We start from the raw sequence: 22,339 nt of genomic DNA, 5'->3' as shown, positions 1-22,339 counted from the left end.
ATATTGCACATGAAACTAACGCATATACTGTACTGAGATTTCCTATTATTAGCAATGGGAGAGCTTCATCGGTGTTATTCTCAGAGGCTAACACAAATAAATGGATTTTGGCATAAAAAGGCTGCATTTAAACTGCCACAGGGCAGGACCTTCTGTCCAAGAGGGGTCCCGACCTTTGCAGAACAGTTGGAAATACTTTAGCTACTAGGGTCCCATAAGACTGATGGGTGACTCCTGTTAGGTTTAGTGTGTATTTAAATCTGTTTGTTATTATATTTTCTCTGTAATGATTTTACTTTAAGAATAAATGTATTTGCTTAGAAAGAGCTGAGTGGTAACTTGTAAGAGCTGGCAAAACTGTTAATAGCGCTCTTAGAGAAAGCGAAGCACAGGTACTGGCCTATAGGTAAACTGGCTTGCTGGGGATATCACAGTGTAGACATGGAGCTGTGCATCCTTAAAAGCCCCAGTCAGGAAGGGGAGAGACGTGGGTCTCCACCCAAGACAGAAACCACCCAAGTGGGTGCCCTCAAGGAACCACGGAGGGGGAATACAGGTGCAGTTACCCTAAACTGTGAGAAATATATTTACATTAATAATTTTATAAAATTACATTGAAGTTTAATTGAAAAAAATGGTGCATATACAGGCACAGGCACAGATTTTAAAGATACCTGAATTGCTCTGCTCAGCATTGCAACACCCAACTGACTGAGGGGCTCATAAGTTCTATTTTCAAAACCGACTTACGCAGTTAGAAGCTGAAGAGACTTGAGTGCCTAAGTCACTTTTGAAAATAGAACTTAAGAACTTAAGTCAGTTGGATGTTGCAATGCTGAGAGGAACAGCGTCTAAATACCTTTAAAAAATCTGAGACACAAGGCAGGTGAGGTAATCTCTTTTATTGGACCTACTTCTCTTGGTGAGAGAGACAAGTTCTTGAAAGCTTGGTCCAATAAAAGAGATTACCTCACCCACCTTGTCTGTCTAATATCCTAGCACTCACATGGCTACAACTACACTCCATTTAAAAGAACAAAGAAGATCTCAGCTTCAATATTTTCTGTTGTGCTGTACACTTTGCCTAGCCTAAAAGTGTCTCCTTCAGGTATGCCTACACTATAGAGCCCATGTTAGCCTATGATGGCTATGTCAGCATAGCCATGCTGGCATAGCTCCCTACTGCGATGCAGCCTGCACTGACAGGAGTTTTTCTGTCAGTGTAGGAACACCACCTCCCCAAAAGATATTAGCTACATCAAAAGAAGCCCTCCTGCCATCGACATAGACATGTCTACACTGGAGATTGTCAGAACTGTTATGTCAGTCAAGGGTGGTTTTTTCACACCAATTACCAATGCGGCTACAGTAACATAACTTAAGTGTAGATCAAGGCTTAATCTTCATTCAGATTATAGATATTACTATTATTAGGTATAGGGAGTCATATCACACTTTAAACAGCTAAGGATTATTCTCATTTGTGTTAGAATTGAGTTTGACAGATTACTCACTCCAAAGGGCCAAAGATATTATAAAACGAACTCCTTTATCCTCCTAAACATGCACATGTGAATAAGCATTTTTATAATCTTTTTGACCAATTGTATCTGACAATAGCACAAAGGGTTTATAATCTTTGTTCTCCTAAACAAAATGTTTAAAGATCCTGGAGCCACTTAGACAATCTTAAAAAGAAATGAATGGCTTAAGTGGTACGTAGATAGGAGATAAAATACATTTTAAAAACAAAAAAGAGGTTTTTAAAGAAAGAGTACATCAAAGAGATACGTTTATCCATGGGAAAAATGAGCATTTGATTCACTATAATAGCAGAATTGAGAATTAAACACAAAATACTTTAATATAACAAAAAGTCTAATCAATTATCGAAGAAACATGGAAAATTCACAACAACTTGAATTATCAGCAAGAATTCTTCTGTGAAATAACTTACTTCTCAATAGGGAGGACATGAGGACCAGAGATGGAATAACGATAAAGAAAGGTAAGAAACTTCTTGAAAGCATCAAAAAAAGGCCAGTGAGAGAGCAGACAAATGCATTTGTTAGTCTGAACTGTTTTGGAATTATCTGACTTTCCATCTCCAGTAGTTGCTAACCCTAACTGAGATTTCTGTTTTTCTGTGAGATTCTCCTCAGGATATGGTTCATAGAATTGAATAGCAGCACCATATACCTGCAAAAAATAATATATTTGATTACAGCTACGTACATCTGCCTAAATCTTTAAAGCAAGCCAACATATCCTAAAGTTGCAAGCAAATCAAGAGTATTCTATAGTGTGATAAATTGGACATATGTATCTTCTGAAATTTCTTTAAAAATATTCTTATGATCACATATGAACCAGACCCTTTTAAATGAATTTAAAAAAACAAATATAAAGCCATATATGAAAAGGCAAAGTTAAAAACTGTTCTTAGGGTAGACAAGGAAATAATGATACAGAGTACAGCTGTCTCTGTCACTGACATTTAAGCTACCTTTTGGGCTGCTCTATAAGCAACTCAAAGTAGTAGACACAACTCTTCAATAAAGCTCTCCTGAAATCCATCTTATATTATGTGACACATACAATATGAAAATCCTGGCTGCATCCATGCAAATTTACTTTACTCTCTTTTAGATTTCTGTTTTCACACACTAATGTAATTGAAAAAGGGGGAGGAAGGGAATTTTGTTTTAGGGGCTGATCCAGAACCCATTGAAGTCAACAGAAAGACCCATTGTTGTCTTTAATAGTCTTTCAGTCAAGCTCTTAAAGAACAGGATTCAAGGTTTTTTTAGTTATCTGGGTGAGTGTCTTTTATTATCACTCTAACAAATGTCAAATTGTGTAACAAAATGTTTTACTGATGTAGTTTTCTTGTGCTTATGATCGGTTACTTTTCTGAACATTAACTATTCAAGGTTATAAAAAAAAAAATCACAAAATTTAATATTTGTTAAGTTTTTTCCAATACCTTTTCAGCCGAAGCTCCAGTTAGTACAAATGTAGAAAAAACTGGAAGGGGGTATTTACTGTTAGATGGCCAACACTCAATAGATGCACCCATGGGTAGACAAAAAAGAGGCACTGATTCTGGTAATGGGAATGACTCGTAGTCTTCTTCAGGATATCTGCATATTAAACCTATTAAAGCAATTGTTAAAAAGGCAGTTACAGAACAAATCCTATGTTAGAAGTGTGTGAGTGTGTGTATATATGAACGGATTTCACATTAACACATTAATTATATAAAAGTACAAATTCACGTCAGGAGATCTAGAAGAAGTTTCAAAATGTCAGGCCTACCGTATGATTATCAGGTTAACAGCACAATTCCAAAGAACAGGAATCACATGGCTAAGCACAATATTATGAATTATTTGAGTCTCTAGGTACTACACAGTAAACAATCTTATTAATTTATTTTTCCATACCTACAGGCTTAAGTACATTTTCATCTATGAATATTATACAATTTTTATCACAAATATCAATGAACAAATTAAATTTCAGATCCACAAAGAAAAAAAAAACTGAATGTGATGAATAAAGGTAATAAGTCTGAATAAAAGTTAGTCTTCTAGTAAGATTTAACAATGTGTTTAAAAAATATATAGGGAAAAAAACTTTAATGGTAATTATATTAACTTTATATAAACTTTAATGGTAATTAAAAGCCAGAGAGCTCTTCAGGGGACATAAATGGGAATAGCTCCATTGACTTCAATAAAGTCATGCTGATCTACAGTAGCTGAGGATCTCACTCTAAGTTTTTAAGATATATGAGACTAACCATTTTTATTTCTAGCTACAACTTCAAAATACATCAAGTTCTAGAGCAAAGGTTTTTCAGCCTGGGGGTTCTGAACAGGTGTCAGGGAGTTGCAACCACCTGTCCTTTCCCTATTACTAGACAGTTGGGAGCGTTTGGGGGTCACAGGAAACAATTGAGAACTGGTGTTCTAGAGAAACATGAAACCCTATAATACAAGGCTAGTCTCAGGAAGTATAATGCACTGTAAATTAGCAAAGAATATTTTCCTTCAATCAAATTTAACAGGAAAGCATTTGTGTTTTATATATACAAAAAATCTGTGTAAATTTATTACTAGAGGCACAAAAATGTATCTTTTTTTTTTACATTAGTAAGTACCTATTAGCCAGAGCCCTAACCTACACTAGCATACGTGGGGCATATTCTTACCACATCCCGGTAAAAACACAAATGCATTTAAGACCTAGTTCTGCATGGTGAAAATCACTCCCATCTAATGCTGACTTCAGTGGGAAACAAGGATGCTTATCCCCATGCATCATCAGGCCCTCAGTGAATTATATTTCCTCCCCAAAACAGGAAGTTTCAAAATACGGTATAATTAAACAGATCACAAGCCAGCTGACCTTTAGGGCACTACATAAGCCTCTTCTATTCCCTTCAACTTCTGCCACAGGCAGTGTGAATGTGAAAGAAATATTTCAGAATTGAGTTCATTTATTCTGATATGGTCAAAAAGTCTTGGTATATGCACTCAGGGTTACAGTAGGAGGGGTTCATGACAAAATGAAAAATCAACTATGTTTTATTAAATAAAATTACAAGACTATTACAAAACATCAGGTGAAATCTTGACCTCATTGAAGTCAATGGGAGTTTTGCCATTGATTTCCATGGGGCCTGGTTTTAAACCCAAAAGGTAATTACAGTACCTTTGCCATATTCTGCAATAGAAATGGGAATTTACAGTAAGACAGAGCACTACAATGAATTAAAAAGAAACACACACAAAGATGACTAAGCCTATATTTAAATACAGATTTTTTTAAAATGAAAGACATAATGGTACAAGACAGTACTCTGGATTTTTTTTTTTTATTATTATTAGAAAGCTCTTTGGGTCAGAGGCTTATTATATTTTTTACAGTGCCAAAGACAATGCCTGTATTTAGATAAATAATTCCCACACAAAACTCTGTCAAGATGAAGGTATGGCTGAGTGTACATATCAGTAACTTAAGAGAGCAACAAAGCTATAAAATAATTACTCACCAGCTTTATATGATATGGTATTGGTTTTTGCCACAGACTTTTTGTAACATAGGTATACTGCTGAGCCCCACTGTAAAAAACAACACAAAAGTCAACACATTCTTATTGATTTACTTGACAAGGTGTAAAAAAAAGAAATGAAACAGAGAAAAGAACTAGTTTAGGGAAGGACTCCTCACAACTCGTTATCTTTCATAGAGTAGTGCTAGGAACACAGGAATTACCATATTAGATCAGACCCAAGGTCCATCTAATCAAGTATTCCATTTCTGACAGTGGCCAGTAGCAGACAATTTAGAGGAAGGTGTAAGGACCACACAGGAGCACATGTGAGAGAATTTGCCCCTCATTTTAGGTCTCCTCCTATCTCTTATAGTTAGAAATTGGCTTAAGGGTCAAAGCATGAGGTTTAATACCCCTTCCTAATTTTGTTTAGCATTAACTATAAAACTCTAGATATTCTTGGTACCCAGACGCAGGTCTGATCCCTTTTGCTAAACTCTTGGCTTCAATTATGCTATTTTACTCACACTGACAGTCATGCTGATTTCAGTGGGAACTACTCACATGAGTCAGTATAATAGCATGATTTGACCCATAAAGTAATAGATTTTTCTCTGCTAGCTTTTCCACTAATCATGTTGACGCATAGTCTTAACAGGCTTGCTCCACTTAACCTGTAATTTCACACTCTGTGAAACATTTTCAGCACAAATGTCATAATATTTTACAATTTTCAAACAACACTAGTTCTCTTGTTGGTAGTGATTTTTAAGCCACAATAATTATAACTTTTCACTTAAAGGAAAGTGTTTTCGTGCCCCAACTCCTAAATGGGAAGGCCTTAGAAATAAGAGCCAGGTCTGCTAATGAATGTATGCAGAACATAGAAAATCTTCCAGGGAGGAAAGGGAGGACGCATGCAAGTTAGCTCACTGGACATTTAAGTGTCAACTACGCAAAGTCGACAGAGTGACTTTGGTAGAACTAAAGGAGCAATTTTAAAATATCTGTTCTTTAATAAATTTCAGTCGATAAGGCAACATTGAGAATTAAAGGGACAATCAATTAAAAAAAACCCAGAAGTAATGTTTTTAAAAATCTGCTACTGTTAAAAGTAATACCAATAAATTACTTTAGCACAGAGATCAGAGAAAGTGTCTGATTTTTCAGGGTTTTTTTTGCATATGATAACATTCAGTGTACAGAGTCAATATTATTTGCCTGTTTGTGTGGGTTTTCCCCCCCCAAACAGCAGTAGAGAAGAGAAACTGAAAAAAACAAAAAAAACCAAACAAAAAGGAACAGGAAATGTCGGTAAAACCACAAAAATTGGCAATGGGCTCAGAGAAACTACTTTTAAACTCGAAACTGACAAGATTTCAAGTTGACAGTGTCCCTTTAATACCAAGTACAGGTCTGTCTCCTCTTATGCAGGGGTTCCGTTCCGCGGTTAGCGTGTAAAACGAAAACTGTTTATAGTCAAAATTCCATTGAGTTCAATGGCGGGCGGAATTGCACGCACTACAGGTATAGTATTAAAATTGTTATTTTTCTCTTATTTTTTGTTTTTGCCGACCACGTAAAGTTGAAATCGTGCATGTTAAATGCGCGTAAGATGCGACAGACCTGTATGCATGTTTTCCGCCATTATTACTTGACCCTACATGCTGATTATTCACAACACAAAGAAAGCCACATTATACTCAAATTTTAGCAGTCATCTTTCCTGTTACATATTCATTGGTCCATGTTTAAGACTGTAATATTGTATCTGTAATATGGGCGCTGGTACCCAGTATTTCCTCAATCAAGAAACTAATACTCACTTCCTCTAATAGGAGTGGAAAGTCCGGTCTTACACAGATGTGTAACCATCAGCTCTTTCAGAATCAACTGCTTTTAAGTATTTCTTTGCTGTCATACCAACATATATCATGCAGGGCAACAGCAGGATCACAATGTGAAACAAAGGTCACATTTAAAAATAATAAAAAGCCTTTCAGCACATGAAACCCCATCTTTATGTGCCTATCCAATCTGCATGCTCAAACATGGATTTTCATATATGCAAAATTTGGAGGCATAATTTTAAAACATTTTTGAAAACCTGATCACAGCATTCTGTCTTCAGAGTAAAGAGTGGATACAGCATACAACAAAACCCAGTATGTTTGGCTCTTACACACCTGCTGGAGCTGTTTCTGCACTGTTAGCTACTATTTAAGGGACTGAGCCTATGCCCAATTGAAACGAATGACAAAATGTCCACTGATGGGAGCAGGATCAACCTACATGAAGCCTGAGGGCTTGTTTACATGGCCCAGCAAAGTGTGATAGAGGGTTGTGATTTGTAAAACGCACTACCGCACTGCACTCTAATTGCCTCGTGTACACCCTGCTGGCACGCTCTAAAAGCCACTTAGTTTCTGTTAATGTCCTGTTTGAAATGGGACTACGTGAACACGAACTAGGTATCTTTTAGAAGGCACCAGCAAAGTCTACACGGGGCAGTTAGAGACCAACACACTACAAATCAGATGCCTGGCGCAGTGTAGACAAGCCATTAGAAAGTTCTCACGTGGAAAAAAAAGAAGGAAAATTGCCTGACCACAAGCCACAACATGAAACAGTAGACTAAGCAGCATAATGACTTAGACTCAGAAAGTTAACAGTCTGCTGACAGTTTATTAATTTAAGCTTCAAATAGTTATCAACTATCATAACAGCAGTGTTTCTCTTCTAATCCAGAAACTGAGTGTCATTCTTTGAAGCAGCTGCCCCAAAAAGGATCAAACACTGCTCAGAGAGAGTTTACCTCTGCAACATTAAGCAATAAATAAGCTCATCTTTTATTAAAGAGACACTGTCAAAGTTGGTACGCCCAGAATAACCTATTTTTCTTTTTTGTAAAGTCCATGAAATTGTTTTTTCTCTTTACTACTATCCAGAACATACACCACATACAAGATCCCCCCCCCTCAAATCAAAATAATTATAAATAAATATATCAACAGCTATCTTTACACCATGCATATCACTGTGGTGTCTGAGTGCCTTTCTGCACAATAAACTAACAATAATAAGAACTTAATAGTAACATATACCAAACAGTATTCAGTCTGCAAGTTAAATAAAAAAAGTATGCAGCTGTTTAGCTGAGTAACAGAGATTAATAGATATAGAAGCAGTATGCTTTCATCCCTTTACAAGTGTTCCACATTCACCACTCGCTTTATCCACACAGTCACAAACTTTGGCATTCTTTTATGAAGACACTGTCAAATTTTCACTCATCTCAGGAACAGAAGATTTACTGAACAACTAAGGCAGCTTTTTTAATTTTGCCAAGCTGCAGTTTAAATATTAAATTAAAATATAACCATAATATTGGCGTGCTCACCAACATTATGCCAGACTTAGACATCAGTTAGCACCTATAGAGAAAGGTGGCTGGCATCCATGACCAGAACCATGAATATATAATACATAATCTCCTTTTTTTTAATTCAGCTAGTGACTTTTTTCTTCTTAAATATTTGTAAACTGGCAGAAATAAAGACTCAATTCAGTTCTTGAATTGATTAATGAATCCTGTCTTATTTAGGTAATTAAACAGAGCCTCTACCCAAATGGGGATCAAAACTGCTAATAAAAATTTTCCAACACGGTTATTGCTAGCAGTAGTCTAACATGGAACTATGTGGAACAAGATTTTCTTCTGAGCATAGTGCTAGTGAAACTGCTAGAGAAGCACAGTTCTCAGAGTTAGAAATCCCATTCTACTTTGAGGGTGGGTAACTGTGTTGGAAAACTCACTACATACCTCCATGTCTGCACATGGCTATACAGTTGTACATGACTGTACTCTAAGGCCTGACCTAAAGCCTACTGAAATCAACATACTCCTCTACCCCGATATAACGCGACCCGATATAACACGAATTCGGATATAACGCGGTAAAGCAGCGCTCCGGGAGGGCGGGGCTGCGCACCCTGGTGGATCAAAGCAAGTTTGATATAATGCAGTTTCACCTATAACACGGTAAGATTTTTGGCTCCCGAGGACAGTGTTATATCGAGGTAAAGGTGTATATAATCCAGCATTTTTAGACATTCCCACATAGGGACAAAGGAAATGTTACCCCCTTCCAAAAACACCTTTTAATTACTTGCTAGAGGTAAATCAGTTCAATTATTCACCAGTGTCTCTCAAAGATTCTTGGTATAAATTCTCTATAAACATTAAAGCGTTAAATGTTAACTGAACAAATCCAGACATGTAATCTTACCATACTGTTATTAAGATTCTTGTCAACCTTGCAGAATGTATGTGGAGGGCTCTCTCCCTTACTCGGTATAATTATACATATATCTGTGACAGCCAAGGTGTTTTGGGTCATATTTTCGGAGGCTCTTCGGTAAGTGATGTATACTCTTTGTGATGAGGCACTGCCACTAATGTTTGCAGGACGACCAGATGGAGTGGCTTGAATGATTTCACAGCCCTGTATTAATCTCTCTTTCCCATCATATAAAACCCTATATTAAAAAAAAATATCAAAGGGCAAAAGTAATTGTTTAAACACAGTGAAGACTGATCCAGAACTGTAATTTAAGACTATATGTTTAAGAACAAATCCTGTCGTGCCTCTGATCAGAATATATTTTCACAGAAAAGTAAAGCTACTTCAGTTCACATTATATAAAAACATGTTTCAACAGGAAACTTCCATTCTGATGCTAGATTCCCATTTTCTTTGTGTATAATTACTCTTTAATGTGTATTCACATGCAGTTTTCAACCACTAAAAGCCTCCTAAGCTGTAGCTAAAGCTCTCATTATTGTAACTGTGCTCATAATTCAACAGATCACTATTCCTGACATATGGGAGGGAACCATCGCCCAGTGGTTTGCACACGGGTGTCAAGACTTCTTTGGTTCTATTTTCAACTCTATTACTGCTTTATGTGATATCCTGGGCACATCACTTAGCTTGTGCCTCATTCATGTAGAAAATGAGATATGATGTTTACCTATCTAAAGAACATGTTGTGAAGCTTAATTTTGTAAAATGCTGCAAGTCCCCCCAAAAGTGTAGAGGAGTATTGCTGTCATTAACTAAGGGCTTTTTGACACCAGCGCCAGACTTTTACTGAACTGTAGCAGGGTCACACAGTGAGTTAGTACACAGCAAGCTGGTGCACGGTAGATTCACACCTCAGCTTGCTGCACACTAACTTGCCACACAGACAAGGCCTAGGATCCAACATTTACTAAGTATGATGTTCTTCTACAATAGAGGCCAGATCTAAACCCAACTGAAGTCAACAGGATCCCTTCCTTTGAGGGCATTGGATCGGGTCCTATATGTGTAAATACATCAAGTTCTTAGTATTGCATGTATTTTTGTAAAACATGTACTATGTTTGTTAATCGTTGGTACCACTTAAAATTACTCGAATCAATAGCACTAATAAAAAAATTACTCACCCCAGATCAGTAAGTGGAGGCTTGTCCCTTCCTCTCCTGTAGCAAAGGAATATCTGTGGACCCACAAGACTCCCATTGTTGAGATCTGCTGATAGTCCTGATGGAGTAACATCTATGCATTTATATCCCTGAGGCACTTCCTCCCCCAGAGATTTAATAATTACTGTCACGTCAGTGATGGGTTCTTTTGGTTTAGCTATTTTATGGCAAGCATCATTGAAGTGGATTTCTTCTTCTAGTGGTTTTGAAATATCTGTCAATCCTGCTACAACAAAGTAGTCAGCAACACGAGCGCCTTTGTCTTCCATCTTCCATCACAGAAAGTTATATCTGGTAAGTAATAAATATAGATATGTTTTTGGAAATAGAAAATTCTCAAATATGTAAGAAAAGCACATTAAGCAATAAAAACCATCACTATAACTATATAGTTAAAAAAAAATCAAAAAGTTTGCTTCATAATATGAACTACAAGCCACAATATGGAGTATACTAAAAAGAGACACCCACACCTAAAATTAACTGCTGTAACATTTTTCATTTCTAATTACCAGTTTGCAACACTTAAGAATTCTCACATTTTGTGAGTATGAGCCAAAAATCAATACAATTTGACACAGATTTTTATCTTTCTAAAGGAAAGGAGAACTCATATGGCCTCCTTTTGTTATTTACATACTAGTGTATCAGCATCATCAGCGAAAGCAAGAATGTGCAGTTTGGGAATAGCTCGTTAGTTAAATCTCGCTGCAGAGCCAAATGTCAGTGCTCACATATTTAGCATATGCTCACATATTTCAATATGTATCACAAAAGTGGATTTATTTTTGTATAATCTTCGTCAATTAATTTACTTTTTAAATATATATACACATGGGCAGGAAATGTCCTCCATATTCTAAACACAGTAGGTTATATTATGTTTGAAGTCATATCACCTTGCACAATGAGCTCATCAGATCTTACAACATAACCAGGATTAAGGCCAGACCTGCAAGGAATATTTTGGTGTCCTAATAACTGGTACCAATTCAATAAATGATACAGCTCCCTGTATTCACACAGAGTATCCAGAATACAACTAGATTTACTGTGCAGCTGGAGAGGTGAGCCTTTGGATGACATGTAAAACCAAGAACCTGAACATCTAGTCCCTTCAACAATCAAATGATCAGTATAGAAAGAAAAAAAATCACATGGAATTTTTCGTAACAGTGGGGGATGCTAATCCTGCTGTTCTGGCCAGATCCCAGTTTGGGAAATTATAGTCTATCTACCTAAACTACCCCATTATATCAATTGAATAAGGAAATCTTCACATCCAATCCTAATTTGTTTTGCATAGTATTATTGTGCAGTGTTTAAATAGCTGTCATTTTCTACCCTAGGGTGGGTGAATTTTAGTGCAGGATGAAGTGATCCCTGCAAGATGAAAGGATAGCCTTGAAATTAAGTCCGGGGACTAGATGTCTAGAGCAGGGGTAGGCAACCTATGGCACGCGTGCTGAAGGCGGCACACGAACTGATTTTCAGTGGCACTCACACTGCCCGGGTCCTGGTCACGGTCCGGGGGGGTGGGTGGGGGGGTGGGGCGCTCTGCATTTTAATTTAATTTTAAATGAAGCTTCTTAAACATTTTAAAAACCTTATTTACTTTATATACAACAATAGTTTAGTTATATATTATAGACTTATAGAAAGAAACCTTCTAAAAACGTTACAATGTATTACTGGCACGCGAAACCTTAAATTAGAGTGAATAAATGAAGACTCGGCACACCACTTCTGAAAGGTTGCCGACTCCTGGTCTAGAGATTTAGGTTCTATTCCCAGCTTTATGCCATAGATTCCTAAATGACCTTGGGCAAGTCATCTAACCTCTCAGTGTCTCGTTGTCTCTATCTGCAAAATAAAGATAATAATACTGTGTAATGCAGGGGTCGGCAAGCAGCTCACCAGGGCAAGCACCCTGGCGGGCCGGGCCAGTTTTATTTACCTGCTGACGCGGCAGGTTCGGCCGATCGCGGCCCCCACTGGCTGCGATTCGCCGTCCCGGGCCAATGGGGGCGGCGAGAAGCGGTGCGGGCGAGCGATGTGCTGGCTGCGGCTTCTCACTGGGGTGCTTACCCTGGCGAGCCGTGTGCCAAACGTTGCCGACCCCTGGTGTAATGGGTCATTATGGACTATTAGCATAAACCTTTGGAAAGCTGCCTAAAAATCATTTATCAAAGGCACACTAGAAACCACCCAATCCATGCTGAAACCTTGCCAAAGCTTGTTTCAAGAACTAGACATCTGTCACTTTGTTCTGGGGCTGTGAGGGGAGGCATGTTCTGAAATTACTCAAGGTCCTCTTGTTTTTGAGCTATCTGTGTCAGAAATAGCACTGGAAGACCCTGTAAGGGACTGCTGTGAAGAACCTAGCAGTAGACCATGGAACAGCATTGGTCTTCTGTTTATTTCTGTCAGTTTTGTTTTGATTGCTTTGTGGCTGTTTTTTCTTTTGCTTTTCATTATTTTCTGCTCCAGGTTACGGGTATCAAGCCTCACATCATGATATTTATTGAGTCTTACTCACAAACCTTAGCTAGTCCTAAATTTGTTTTGCTTGGTCATCTAGCATTGGAAAGGAGGGAGAGAGGAGAGAGAAGTGAGACGACTCTGTCCAAAGTGGAGACTGTACCTTTGATCCAGCTTTTCCAACCTGACTTCAGACGACTAGAGGAAAGAACCATAACAGGAAAACCACCCCCATCATCCACCTGACCAGAAGAGAAATTCAAATTTTGTTTTCCTTCTCCCATCATCTTTTCCGCGTTCGGGTGGAGCAAATGACTTGACCTATTTATAAAGTTGCACGTAAACTGAGAATCTTTTGGTTGTATGCAATGTTGTTGTAGCCATGTTGGAAGAGCTCTGCATAAGCGTGAAAGATACTACTTCACCCACTTTCTCTCTCTAATCTTTTGGTTGTAATTTCCATAGTTTAAGATGAGGGTTGTGAAACAAAGTTGGCTGTAACTTGCAATTTTTCCTGTATACTGAGTAAATGAAGTAAAAGAGTTTAAAGTCACGCATGGTTACTGAGAAACTAATGCCCACAAGTGCAATAAAGAATCTTGAGATACGGCACTCGTAATAGAGTGCAATAGTTACATCTAACTAAGCCTTAAAGTACCTAGACAGATATTGACCTATATCAGAGAATAAACATCTTTTTTATTTAGTTCAACCTTCAGGACTAATTTGATCAAAATAAATCAGGGTTCTGGTATAAATAATAGAATCAGGAGAATAAGAGAGAAGGTATTGCTAACAAGATATATATGAAAGTAATGACTCTATAAACTCAGTCAGAACCTGATGCTGAAGGAATACATCTGAGGACTTACAAGTTCAATAATAATGTAATATGTGCTGTATCTGATGCCCTCGATAAAACCAGCACAGGCTAGCTACAGTACTTAGAGAGATAAGGCGATTTAACACAGTGTCTCTAACCTAATTTAATTCCAAACACTAATATTTTGCAGTTATGCAAATTCAAATAAAGTACTGTACATATTGTGATACTATCATCCTCTATAAAACTTCCCTACTGTATATTAAATATTAACAGAGAAGAAAACTTTCTCCTTTTACCAAGCAGCTGCCACTCTGAACCAATGAATGAATGATCACAACATTTTTTAGGATACAGTACACAAACATCTGTTACTATCAGCATAAAAACATACAAAAGAGCTTATGCAGTTGCCTAAAAATATCAAATCATTTTTGAGAGTGCACTGAGAAACGCATCAAGAGGAAAATGCATGCTTCATAATGGAGATCACAAAGTAATAGTGGTCAAAGAGTCCACCAGGTAAATAATAGAAAGGATTTCTTGAAGAACAAAGAAGAGCAAAAGGGTTACACTGAATGAGGCAGGGGCCCTGTGGGTGGAAAAAATAGTATGTGATCATGAATTAATGTAAGTAATGTGATCATGTAATTAATGCATACGCACAAAGGGGACATATTTAAGGTTGCACAGGACTTAATTCTGGCATTTTCTACCTTTTGAGTGCTTGACTTTGCAACCTTAACAGCCTTTTAACATTTTTTTGGGGGGGGGGGGGTTGTGTGTGTAATATTACACATAGTTTGTAATGCATTTTGAGATTTAAGGTGCTAAATGATATGTATGCTATACCAGGCTATTAATAAGCCAATAAAATCTCATCAGCATGTCACAGTAAATTGGTGTTGCTGGATAGACTAGAATGAAGCTACATCGCACCTCATAGGCAACACATTAGACTTAGGTTACGTAGCAAAGAACATCTCCCTGAATTTATATTCCAGCGTGCATAGAATTCTGGCAGGCTGCTTCCCCAGATGCAAGACTCCTACACTGTGCAGGAGTGTGGCTATCCAGAAAGGAAAACTGCAGGATGGCTGTGTGAAGATGGGAGAACAGGTAGTTGTCAAACAGGCAAAAGCGCATGAGGAGAGAAGGGGGAAGTGGCTGCTATCCAGGACACACACATTCACACATGCTCATTAAATAATACAAATGACTGTTTTTCCTGCAATGTATATTATAAAGCATTTTTTAAAATTCAATAAAGAATACAGAAATAAATGTTATTCTTTAAGCTCAATCAACACTTAAATGTAGTATAAAATTAGCATAGCTGCTGTGTTGAATAATCAGTTAAGCAGAAAAGTGGAGGACACTTTCTACTATGATCATCAGTTTAATAAAAAAGAGTCAATTTTTAGTTGAAAGTAGTATATACGTTTGTGAAAGGTCTTTAATTTGGATAGGCTGGGAAGTGTCACTCAAGCTATTATCAATGCAAAACAGAATTGAAATAGCACTTCCCAAGGATTTTATGAAAATGTGGTGGTAAGCGTGGTCAAAGCACTGACCTGAGGATGTGGGCCTGTCTTATATAAGGGTTTTTTTGTTGTTGTTTTTTAAATGTACATTTAAGACACAGACATTTATTTATCAATGTTCTCCTACCTATGCTTGACTCTATATTTATATTGCCATTTAGCATGCAGGGGGTTCTTGCCTAGAGCATCTCTCTGAGCATTCTACAGCCATTGAAATTCTCAACCAGAGCATCCCCCTAGAATGCTGTTGGTACTTGCAGGAGTCAAACCAAGGATTCAAGTGAGGGAAGTTAGGCCTCATAAGAGGATGCTGTGAAGATCACACCTATGGTCATTGTCACTTGGGATGCAGGTTGTTCCAAGAGAATATTTTATTAATCATGTTTCTTATGGTAGTGCCTAAAGGCCAACCAAGAATGGGTCCCCGTTAGACACTGTACAGAGTAAGAGAGACCCATGCCCTGAAGAGCTTACAATCTAACTAGATAAGAGAGACACAGGGTGGGGGGGAAGGGCTATACCACACAAGTAAAGTAAACAATGTGTGATGGAAAATGGCATGTTAGTGCAACAATTTTTGGGGGGAAGTGAGGTTAGATAAGAGGAGATCAGCTAAATGGAAAGAAAAGTGAAGGGAGAGAGAGGACATTGAAAGGAAGGGAGAGAGAGGGACAAGGCAGGAGAGAAGAGGATGAAGGGGCAGGTTGGAGTGAAGGTGAGGTGAAGAGACTCTGAGGGAAGAGGAGTGGAAGCGTTGCAGCAGACAGCCAATCAGCATTGGGCAGACACAGCCCAGTCAAAACTGAAGAAAGTTCTCCATATCTAAGACCAAAAGGTGTTCTCTGCCTGCTGCTGCCCCTACTGGCTGGAGTCTATGTCTGGCTCCTTGCCACAGTTTTCCCCCACAAAGCCACATTTTTGGGAAGCCACCACCTGGGTCCTAGTGCTTGCAAACTCAAAGTCTCTGCTGCAAAGTTCTGGGTCCAGAGGGGTGGCCCTGGCAGAGCCGCATTTTATCCCCTCTGCCTCTAGCCCAACAGTACATGCTTTGGCTTCTTCTGCCCATGTAAGCTGGAGTCTCTGTCTGGTTCCTCTCAACAGTTTTCCATGCCAAGGCTTATCTCCCCCCTCCCCTACCTACACCTAGTATAGTGTGAATTTATTTCTCCCATTCAGAACAAGTAGCATATAAGACTCATTGAGACGGCTGTAATTTATCTGCAACTTTTGGAAAATTAAGGCTGTGGGGGTGCCCCCTAAATTGGGTGGGATCCTTCCCTGCACAAGTGAGACCTTTGAGACTTTAGCTGCTACCACTGAACCTAGTGGCCAAATTGAAAATTGTGGATCTTCGTAAATGTTAGGGATATTTTTCATTCATATTTTGTTTTTACGAAGTTGGGAAGGATAGTGACCCCGCACCATACAACCATTTTTGGGGCGAGCAGAAAGGAATGCTGAAGATGTACTTCAGGAGACTGAATAAAACTAGCACAAAACTAGATTTTGAACTGAAATGTAATGCTTGCTAGAGAGCTAGATTTCTGAGTTCTGCAAATTTTACATTTACATTATTTTATGGCCTTCTTCTGTCACCTTCAATAGCAATTTGTAGTGCTCATTTATAGTGGAAGTATTGAAATGTTGCTTTATCATATCAAATAACATACACACTATGATTGTTAAAACTACAAATAAGAAACCATACACATACACAGAATACGCATGTACAGATGGTAATGTGTTGTAGATATCCCCTTCTAACATCTAAGCATCACATTTATTTCACTTAAGATCCTTCTGTAGAGTCATTTCAGCACTATGTTATATTCAAAAAACTATCAGCTCCAAGGAGAGGTGCTGGCAATGAGATGTTCCATATAAATATGTGATCAAATTAATTGCGCTCCTACTCACTGAACACTAGGTTCATTATAAATTACGTCTTAACACATCTGTGAAGCTAAACATCTCTTTCTATTTTATTGATGCTCTGCCCAAAATCTAAGAATCCCCTAACCAAATTAGTAGCATACATTTAATCCCAGACAGACAGATTCAAAAAGGCAGAGGCAAACAGCTACCCATTTATAATACACATTTTCTATATAAATCTTTTCCATGTCAAGGCTTATCTTAACCCTCCCCACACACATACTGTATGCCTAGTATAGCCTGAATTTATTTCCCCAGGTCAGCACAAGTCTCGATGATTCTTATATGCTACTTCTGTCATTTAATTGCAACTTTTGGAAAATTAAAAAAATAAGTCTAAGTGATGCTACCGCTCCCCTTAAGATCTTTATTTTTCTTGATACAAAGCCTTGCAGCTATTAAATATATGATAAAACAAAAAATAGGTCAAAAGTTAATTCAGTGGTTGATTATTCAAACAGATTCTTATACTTATAGATTTGCTGAGAAGGATTCAAATGCAGTTTTTGATGTGATGAGATTACATGAATTGTACACTTCAGTCCTCAAAAAGGGGAGAGAAAAGGGTAATACTCAGGTAATGCAGAGTAAACAGTCCTTGGGCAAATATAGTACACACACAGATTAATCTGAACAACTGTAACAATATAGCTAACAGAGTAATAAACATTTCTATAGCAACTTTCATGCCAAATGACTCCAAAGTACTTCATAACTATATACATACGATACCATTCTGCAAGTAGATCCCATGGAGGGAAGAAACAAGGTACAGCACACCACACTGCACAACACTTGTGGATATGAGCACATTGAGACAAAGCTCTTATGAAGAAAGCCATATGGTCTTAATGTAACCTGTTACAGAGCTCTCTGGAGGTAACTATGGGTTTCCACTCCATTCATGTAGCCTCTAAAGCTTGAAAACAGGCCTTAAATTATACAGATTTGGGATATTTTCCTTTTTAATTTTTTTTTAAAAGAATAGAGCCCTATCAGAGGTTCGACACATATACCTAAGAGTGTACCGATATAGCTTCTTTTTAAGGTAAGGAAACACTAATTGTGACAGGTGAGAACAACAAAAGGCGATATTCCCTAGTGCTTAATACCCTGCTTTACTTTTTAAAGTAATCTATTTTTAGATTAACGCATAAAGAATTTTTTTTATTTTATAGTTAAAAAGCAAACACTATTTCTCAAACAAAAAGCAGCAATATTATTATGGACCTGATGGCAATTACGCAAAAGGAAGAGTCTTGAAAAGATAAGACATTTTAAGACTCATTAAATGTATGCATCTTATTTTAGTGCTGAATAAAGAAACCAGGCTACCATGTGTATGGCGTGAAACATTCTGAGGTTATAAACAGATGCTTAGAGGCGTAGGACAGCACAATAGACACACTTTTTCAGCCTTAATGACGAGGAACTTAACAACTGGAAAAAGTAATTTTAAAAAAAATCATGTAGTTTCAGAAGCTGCCAGAAAAGAATGGCAAATGGCAATACACTACTACAATACCTATCATACAGAAAAAGCTGACCCTTTTAAGACAAGTGAAATATCACTGGGATTACAATGTACTGCACACATACTAGTTTCACCATTACACTTCCAATAAAGGCAAGATGTGGTTTTCTGTTGTTTTTTAGAACTGTTTGCAGCTTCCATTCAAACAAAATGAAAAGAAAAATCACAAACAAAACAGTTGAATTAGTGGGTATCTAGACAGCATGCTGGCCCTCAAACCAGTTTATGTACATTCTCAAGTAAGAAATTAAGAAAAATGTTCACCAACTAATCGATCTTCAGTAACAAACATATTTAATAGTTTAAGTGATCCCACTGATCTTGCAAGATCATCTTTTAATCTTTCTGTCCTGATTCCCCTTCCTGCCTGCATTTTCCTTTGAGAATATTCAACAGCTTGTTATTAACTAAATTTTCCTGTTAGGGGCCAAGTGGTATTTGTCTCTGCTAAATATGTCTGAAGTAGAAGAGGTTTTCTTTGTTTGCCTAGCTGCAGAGTGATGCTCTACCAAAGAACAGGGAATAAAAATCTCCATTAGCAAGTAGGAAACTTTCTCTGCAAAACATGGAAAACTACATCGTCAGTTTCTACATAATTTACACTTTAATTTAGCAAAAAAACAAACAAACCACACAAACAATTTTAAGGCCAAAGTTCTCAGGCATATTCACTAATACTGCAGTCTTAAAAAAGAAAAAAAATCTTCAATTTGGATACCCAAAAATTGAAAAACACAAAAGAAGGCAGTGGCTGCTTTTGGAAATTTGTCTGCAAGCTTCTAGTAGCTCTCGAGCCCTCCAAAGAGGAACCAAATGCAATATTTCCTTCCTAAGCATGTAAACAGAATACTTCAGGGCCTTTACTGCTGCTGATAACTTTGCCAAGCAGCAGGAGAGTGAAATTAACAAGAACTGGTCAGTTTCACTGTGGCCATTCAGAACTATTTATGGGAAGTAACATTGTCATGAATCATGTCACTATGCACTGCAACTTGGTGAAACTATGAGGAACTCCAGTTATTCAAAGCAAAGGACCCCAACTCTCCTGTGGCAAAAAAGAGACACCGAGTGAGAGGTAGAGTACTAGAGGCCCCATACAAATAATCCCTATCAGCAGCCATAAGATTCTGGGAGTGGACGGGTCATTACACAAAGTAAAACCTATTTCCCCAGGCTATTTTTCCCCCCTCTTCCCCCTACTGTTACTCAACTGTTGGAAATGGGCCATCCTGATTATCACTACAAAAGTTTTTTTTCCCCTCCTGCTGATAACGGATTACTCTTGTTATAGTAAGCATGGCAACACCCATTTTTCATGTCCTCTGTGTATATACATCTTCCTACTGTATTTTCCACAGCATGCATATGATGAAGTGTGTTTTAGCCCACAAAAGCTTATGCTCAAATAAATTTGTTAGTCTTTAAGGTGCCACAAGTACTCCTCATTCTTTTTGGAAAAAATGCGTATCAGAGACTCTCCTCACTTGCTGCCCCCCCCCCAAAAAGTTACAGAAGAAGTGGAGCTTCAAACTTATTAGCCAGTGTTATCCAGGGACCAATGTTATCCAGGAACCAGAATAGCAATGTGATAGAAATATCATCAACCTCTCCTGTCTGGCTACCTATTCTGTTTTCTAGCAATGCTCTCACACACTGTGCTGTCTTCACTGCTATTGTTATCCATGCTTGGTGGATTCAAGCTCATTTGAGTAGGCTAGCCCATGCACAACTTCTGCTGTGTAGACATAACTGTAATTTGATTTCACTTCTTTCACTGTCTTCTGATATCCCAAATGCTCTTTCATCCTATTTGGGAATTTTCTATCTTCCTCTCTGAAGTGTTTTTTTTTGCACTTATTTTAAAATGAAAGTGTGTTTTGGGCTTGGGTTAATATTCTTTTGAGGTTTACTTTACAATGTCATTTCTCTTTTCAAGATCTTGATATTCCAGCAGATTCATCTCATCCCTCCATCCTGTTAGCAATACACATTCTCTATCCTCTAGTCTGCCCCTAGTTTAGTACTTTTATGCTTCCTGCCCATTTGCCATTATTATTATACAGATGGGATTAGTTGTTCTTCAGATGTGGTACAGTCTAACTATTTCTAATCTAGAGAGACAAGGTGGGTGAGGTACTATCTTTTATTGGACCAACTTCAGTTGGTGAGAGAGAAGCTTTCAAGCCCCACAGAGCTCTTCTTCTGGTCTGCATATTTCTATTCTAGACTGGTTTCAGAGTAGCAGCCGTGTTAGTCTGTATCCGCAAAAAGAAGAACAGGAGTACTTGTGGCACCTTAGAGACTAACAAATTTATTAGAGCATAAGCTTTCGTGGACTACAGCCGAAGAAGTGGGCTGTAGTCCACGAAAGCTTATGCTCTAATAAATCTGTTAGTCTCTAAGGTGCCACAAGTACTCCTGTTCTTCTATTCTAGACTATTTATCTCACTGTCCTCTCAATGATCTCTTCTGATATATTTAAAGATTGAGTTGATTAGACACATTCACTGAATAAGTGTTAACTTTTATTTTACAATGAAACATGCATGAAAGGTCACCTCCAACAGGCAACCCTCTGTTATATGTAAATGCCTCAAGGCAGTAATTCTACAGCATTGCTATTCTGAAGACCACTTCATAAGAGACATACTCAGAGGCTTTCATCCTCCACTGCTTAGTTCTCAAAATGTTTCTTTCTGTGGACAAACAGAAATGCTCCATGGATCCAAGATTGAGAATGCCACTCTAAAGTATCCCTAAGCTTTTGGGACATTTCTAGTGATAAACCTGCCTGAGCCAGGAAACTGATTTTATTTGGAGGGGGTGGGGGTGGGGTCACTTGCAGAGTTAATGACAGATTTCACTGTACTTAAAAAAATGCATACACATGAATAAGTTTTTGAAATGTAAACTACTTGTGTTGGCCCTAATCCATTTAGATTTCTACTTACTAGTAAGTTTCCATGTTGTGCATCATCTGACTTCAGCCCAGTTTTTGTCATTACCGTGTCTCCAAATTAAGTGTTCATTCCTAAGAAAACAGTTCAGTGCTTTAGGAAAAAGGCAGACCCCTCAAACCATGTAATTACATTTTATAAAATATTCCCTCGATTAGCAATTCATTTCCAGCTGACTTATCTCATAGATGTGCATAACCATGTCCTTGCTAGGAATGGCCTCTTCCAAATAAGTAGCTGTAGTTTAAACGTAATGCCTGTCAGTGCTAGGTAAACAAATTATGATTTTAAATATATTCTCCAAATACTCACTACAGAAATTACTTCCAATTACTTTGCAACATCTCACTACTACAGAAGGAAACTATTTCACTTTCCTATTTCTACACTGGATGAAATAAGCAACAATTTTACTTAGTCATTAGAAGAATAAATAATACAGAGGGCCAACCTCTCCCTATGAATGAAGGCCA

General features: G+C 37.8%; 1 protein-coding gene across 1 annotated transcript in view; it reads right to left on the bottom strand.

Moving 5' to 3' along the window:
* DENND4A (DENN domain containing 4A) overlaps positions 1–22,339 on the bottom strand; it is an 84,107-nt gene that overhangs the window by 53,654 nt on the left and 8,114 nt on the right. Inside the window, exons 2-6 of the mRNA XM_065559023.1 lie at positions 10,554–10,883; positions 9,352–9,601; positions 5,060–5,129; positions 2,987–3,156; positions 1,958–2,199 (exon numbers count right to left, since the gene is read on the bottom strand). Coding sequence (XP_065415095.1) covers positions 1,958–2,199; positions 2,987–3,156; positions 5,060–5,129; positions 9,352–9,601; positions 10,554–10,861 — 1,040 coding nt within the window. The 5' untranslated portion in view covers positions 10,862–10,883. The remainder of the gene's footprint in view (positions 1–1,957; positions 2,200–2,986; positions 3,157–5,059; positions 5,130–9,351; positions 9,602–10,553; positions 10,884–22,339) is intronic.

Source organism: Chrysemys picta, chromosome 10 (genome assembly GCF_011386835.1).
Source record: "Chrysemys picta bellii isolate R12L10 chromosome 10, ASM1138683v2, whole genome shotgun sequence".
Taxonomy (NCBI): Eukaryota; Metazoa; Chordata; order Testudines; family Emydidae; genus Chrysemys; species Chrysemys picta.
Note: the sequence above shows the minus strand (reverse complement) of the source record. Positions and strands in the feature narration are given on the sequence as shown.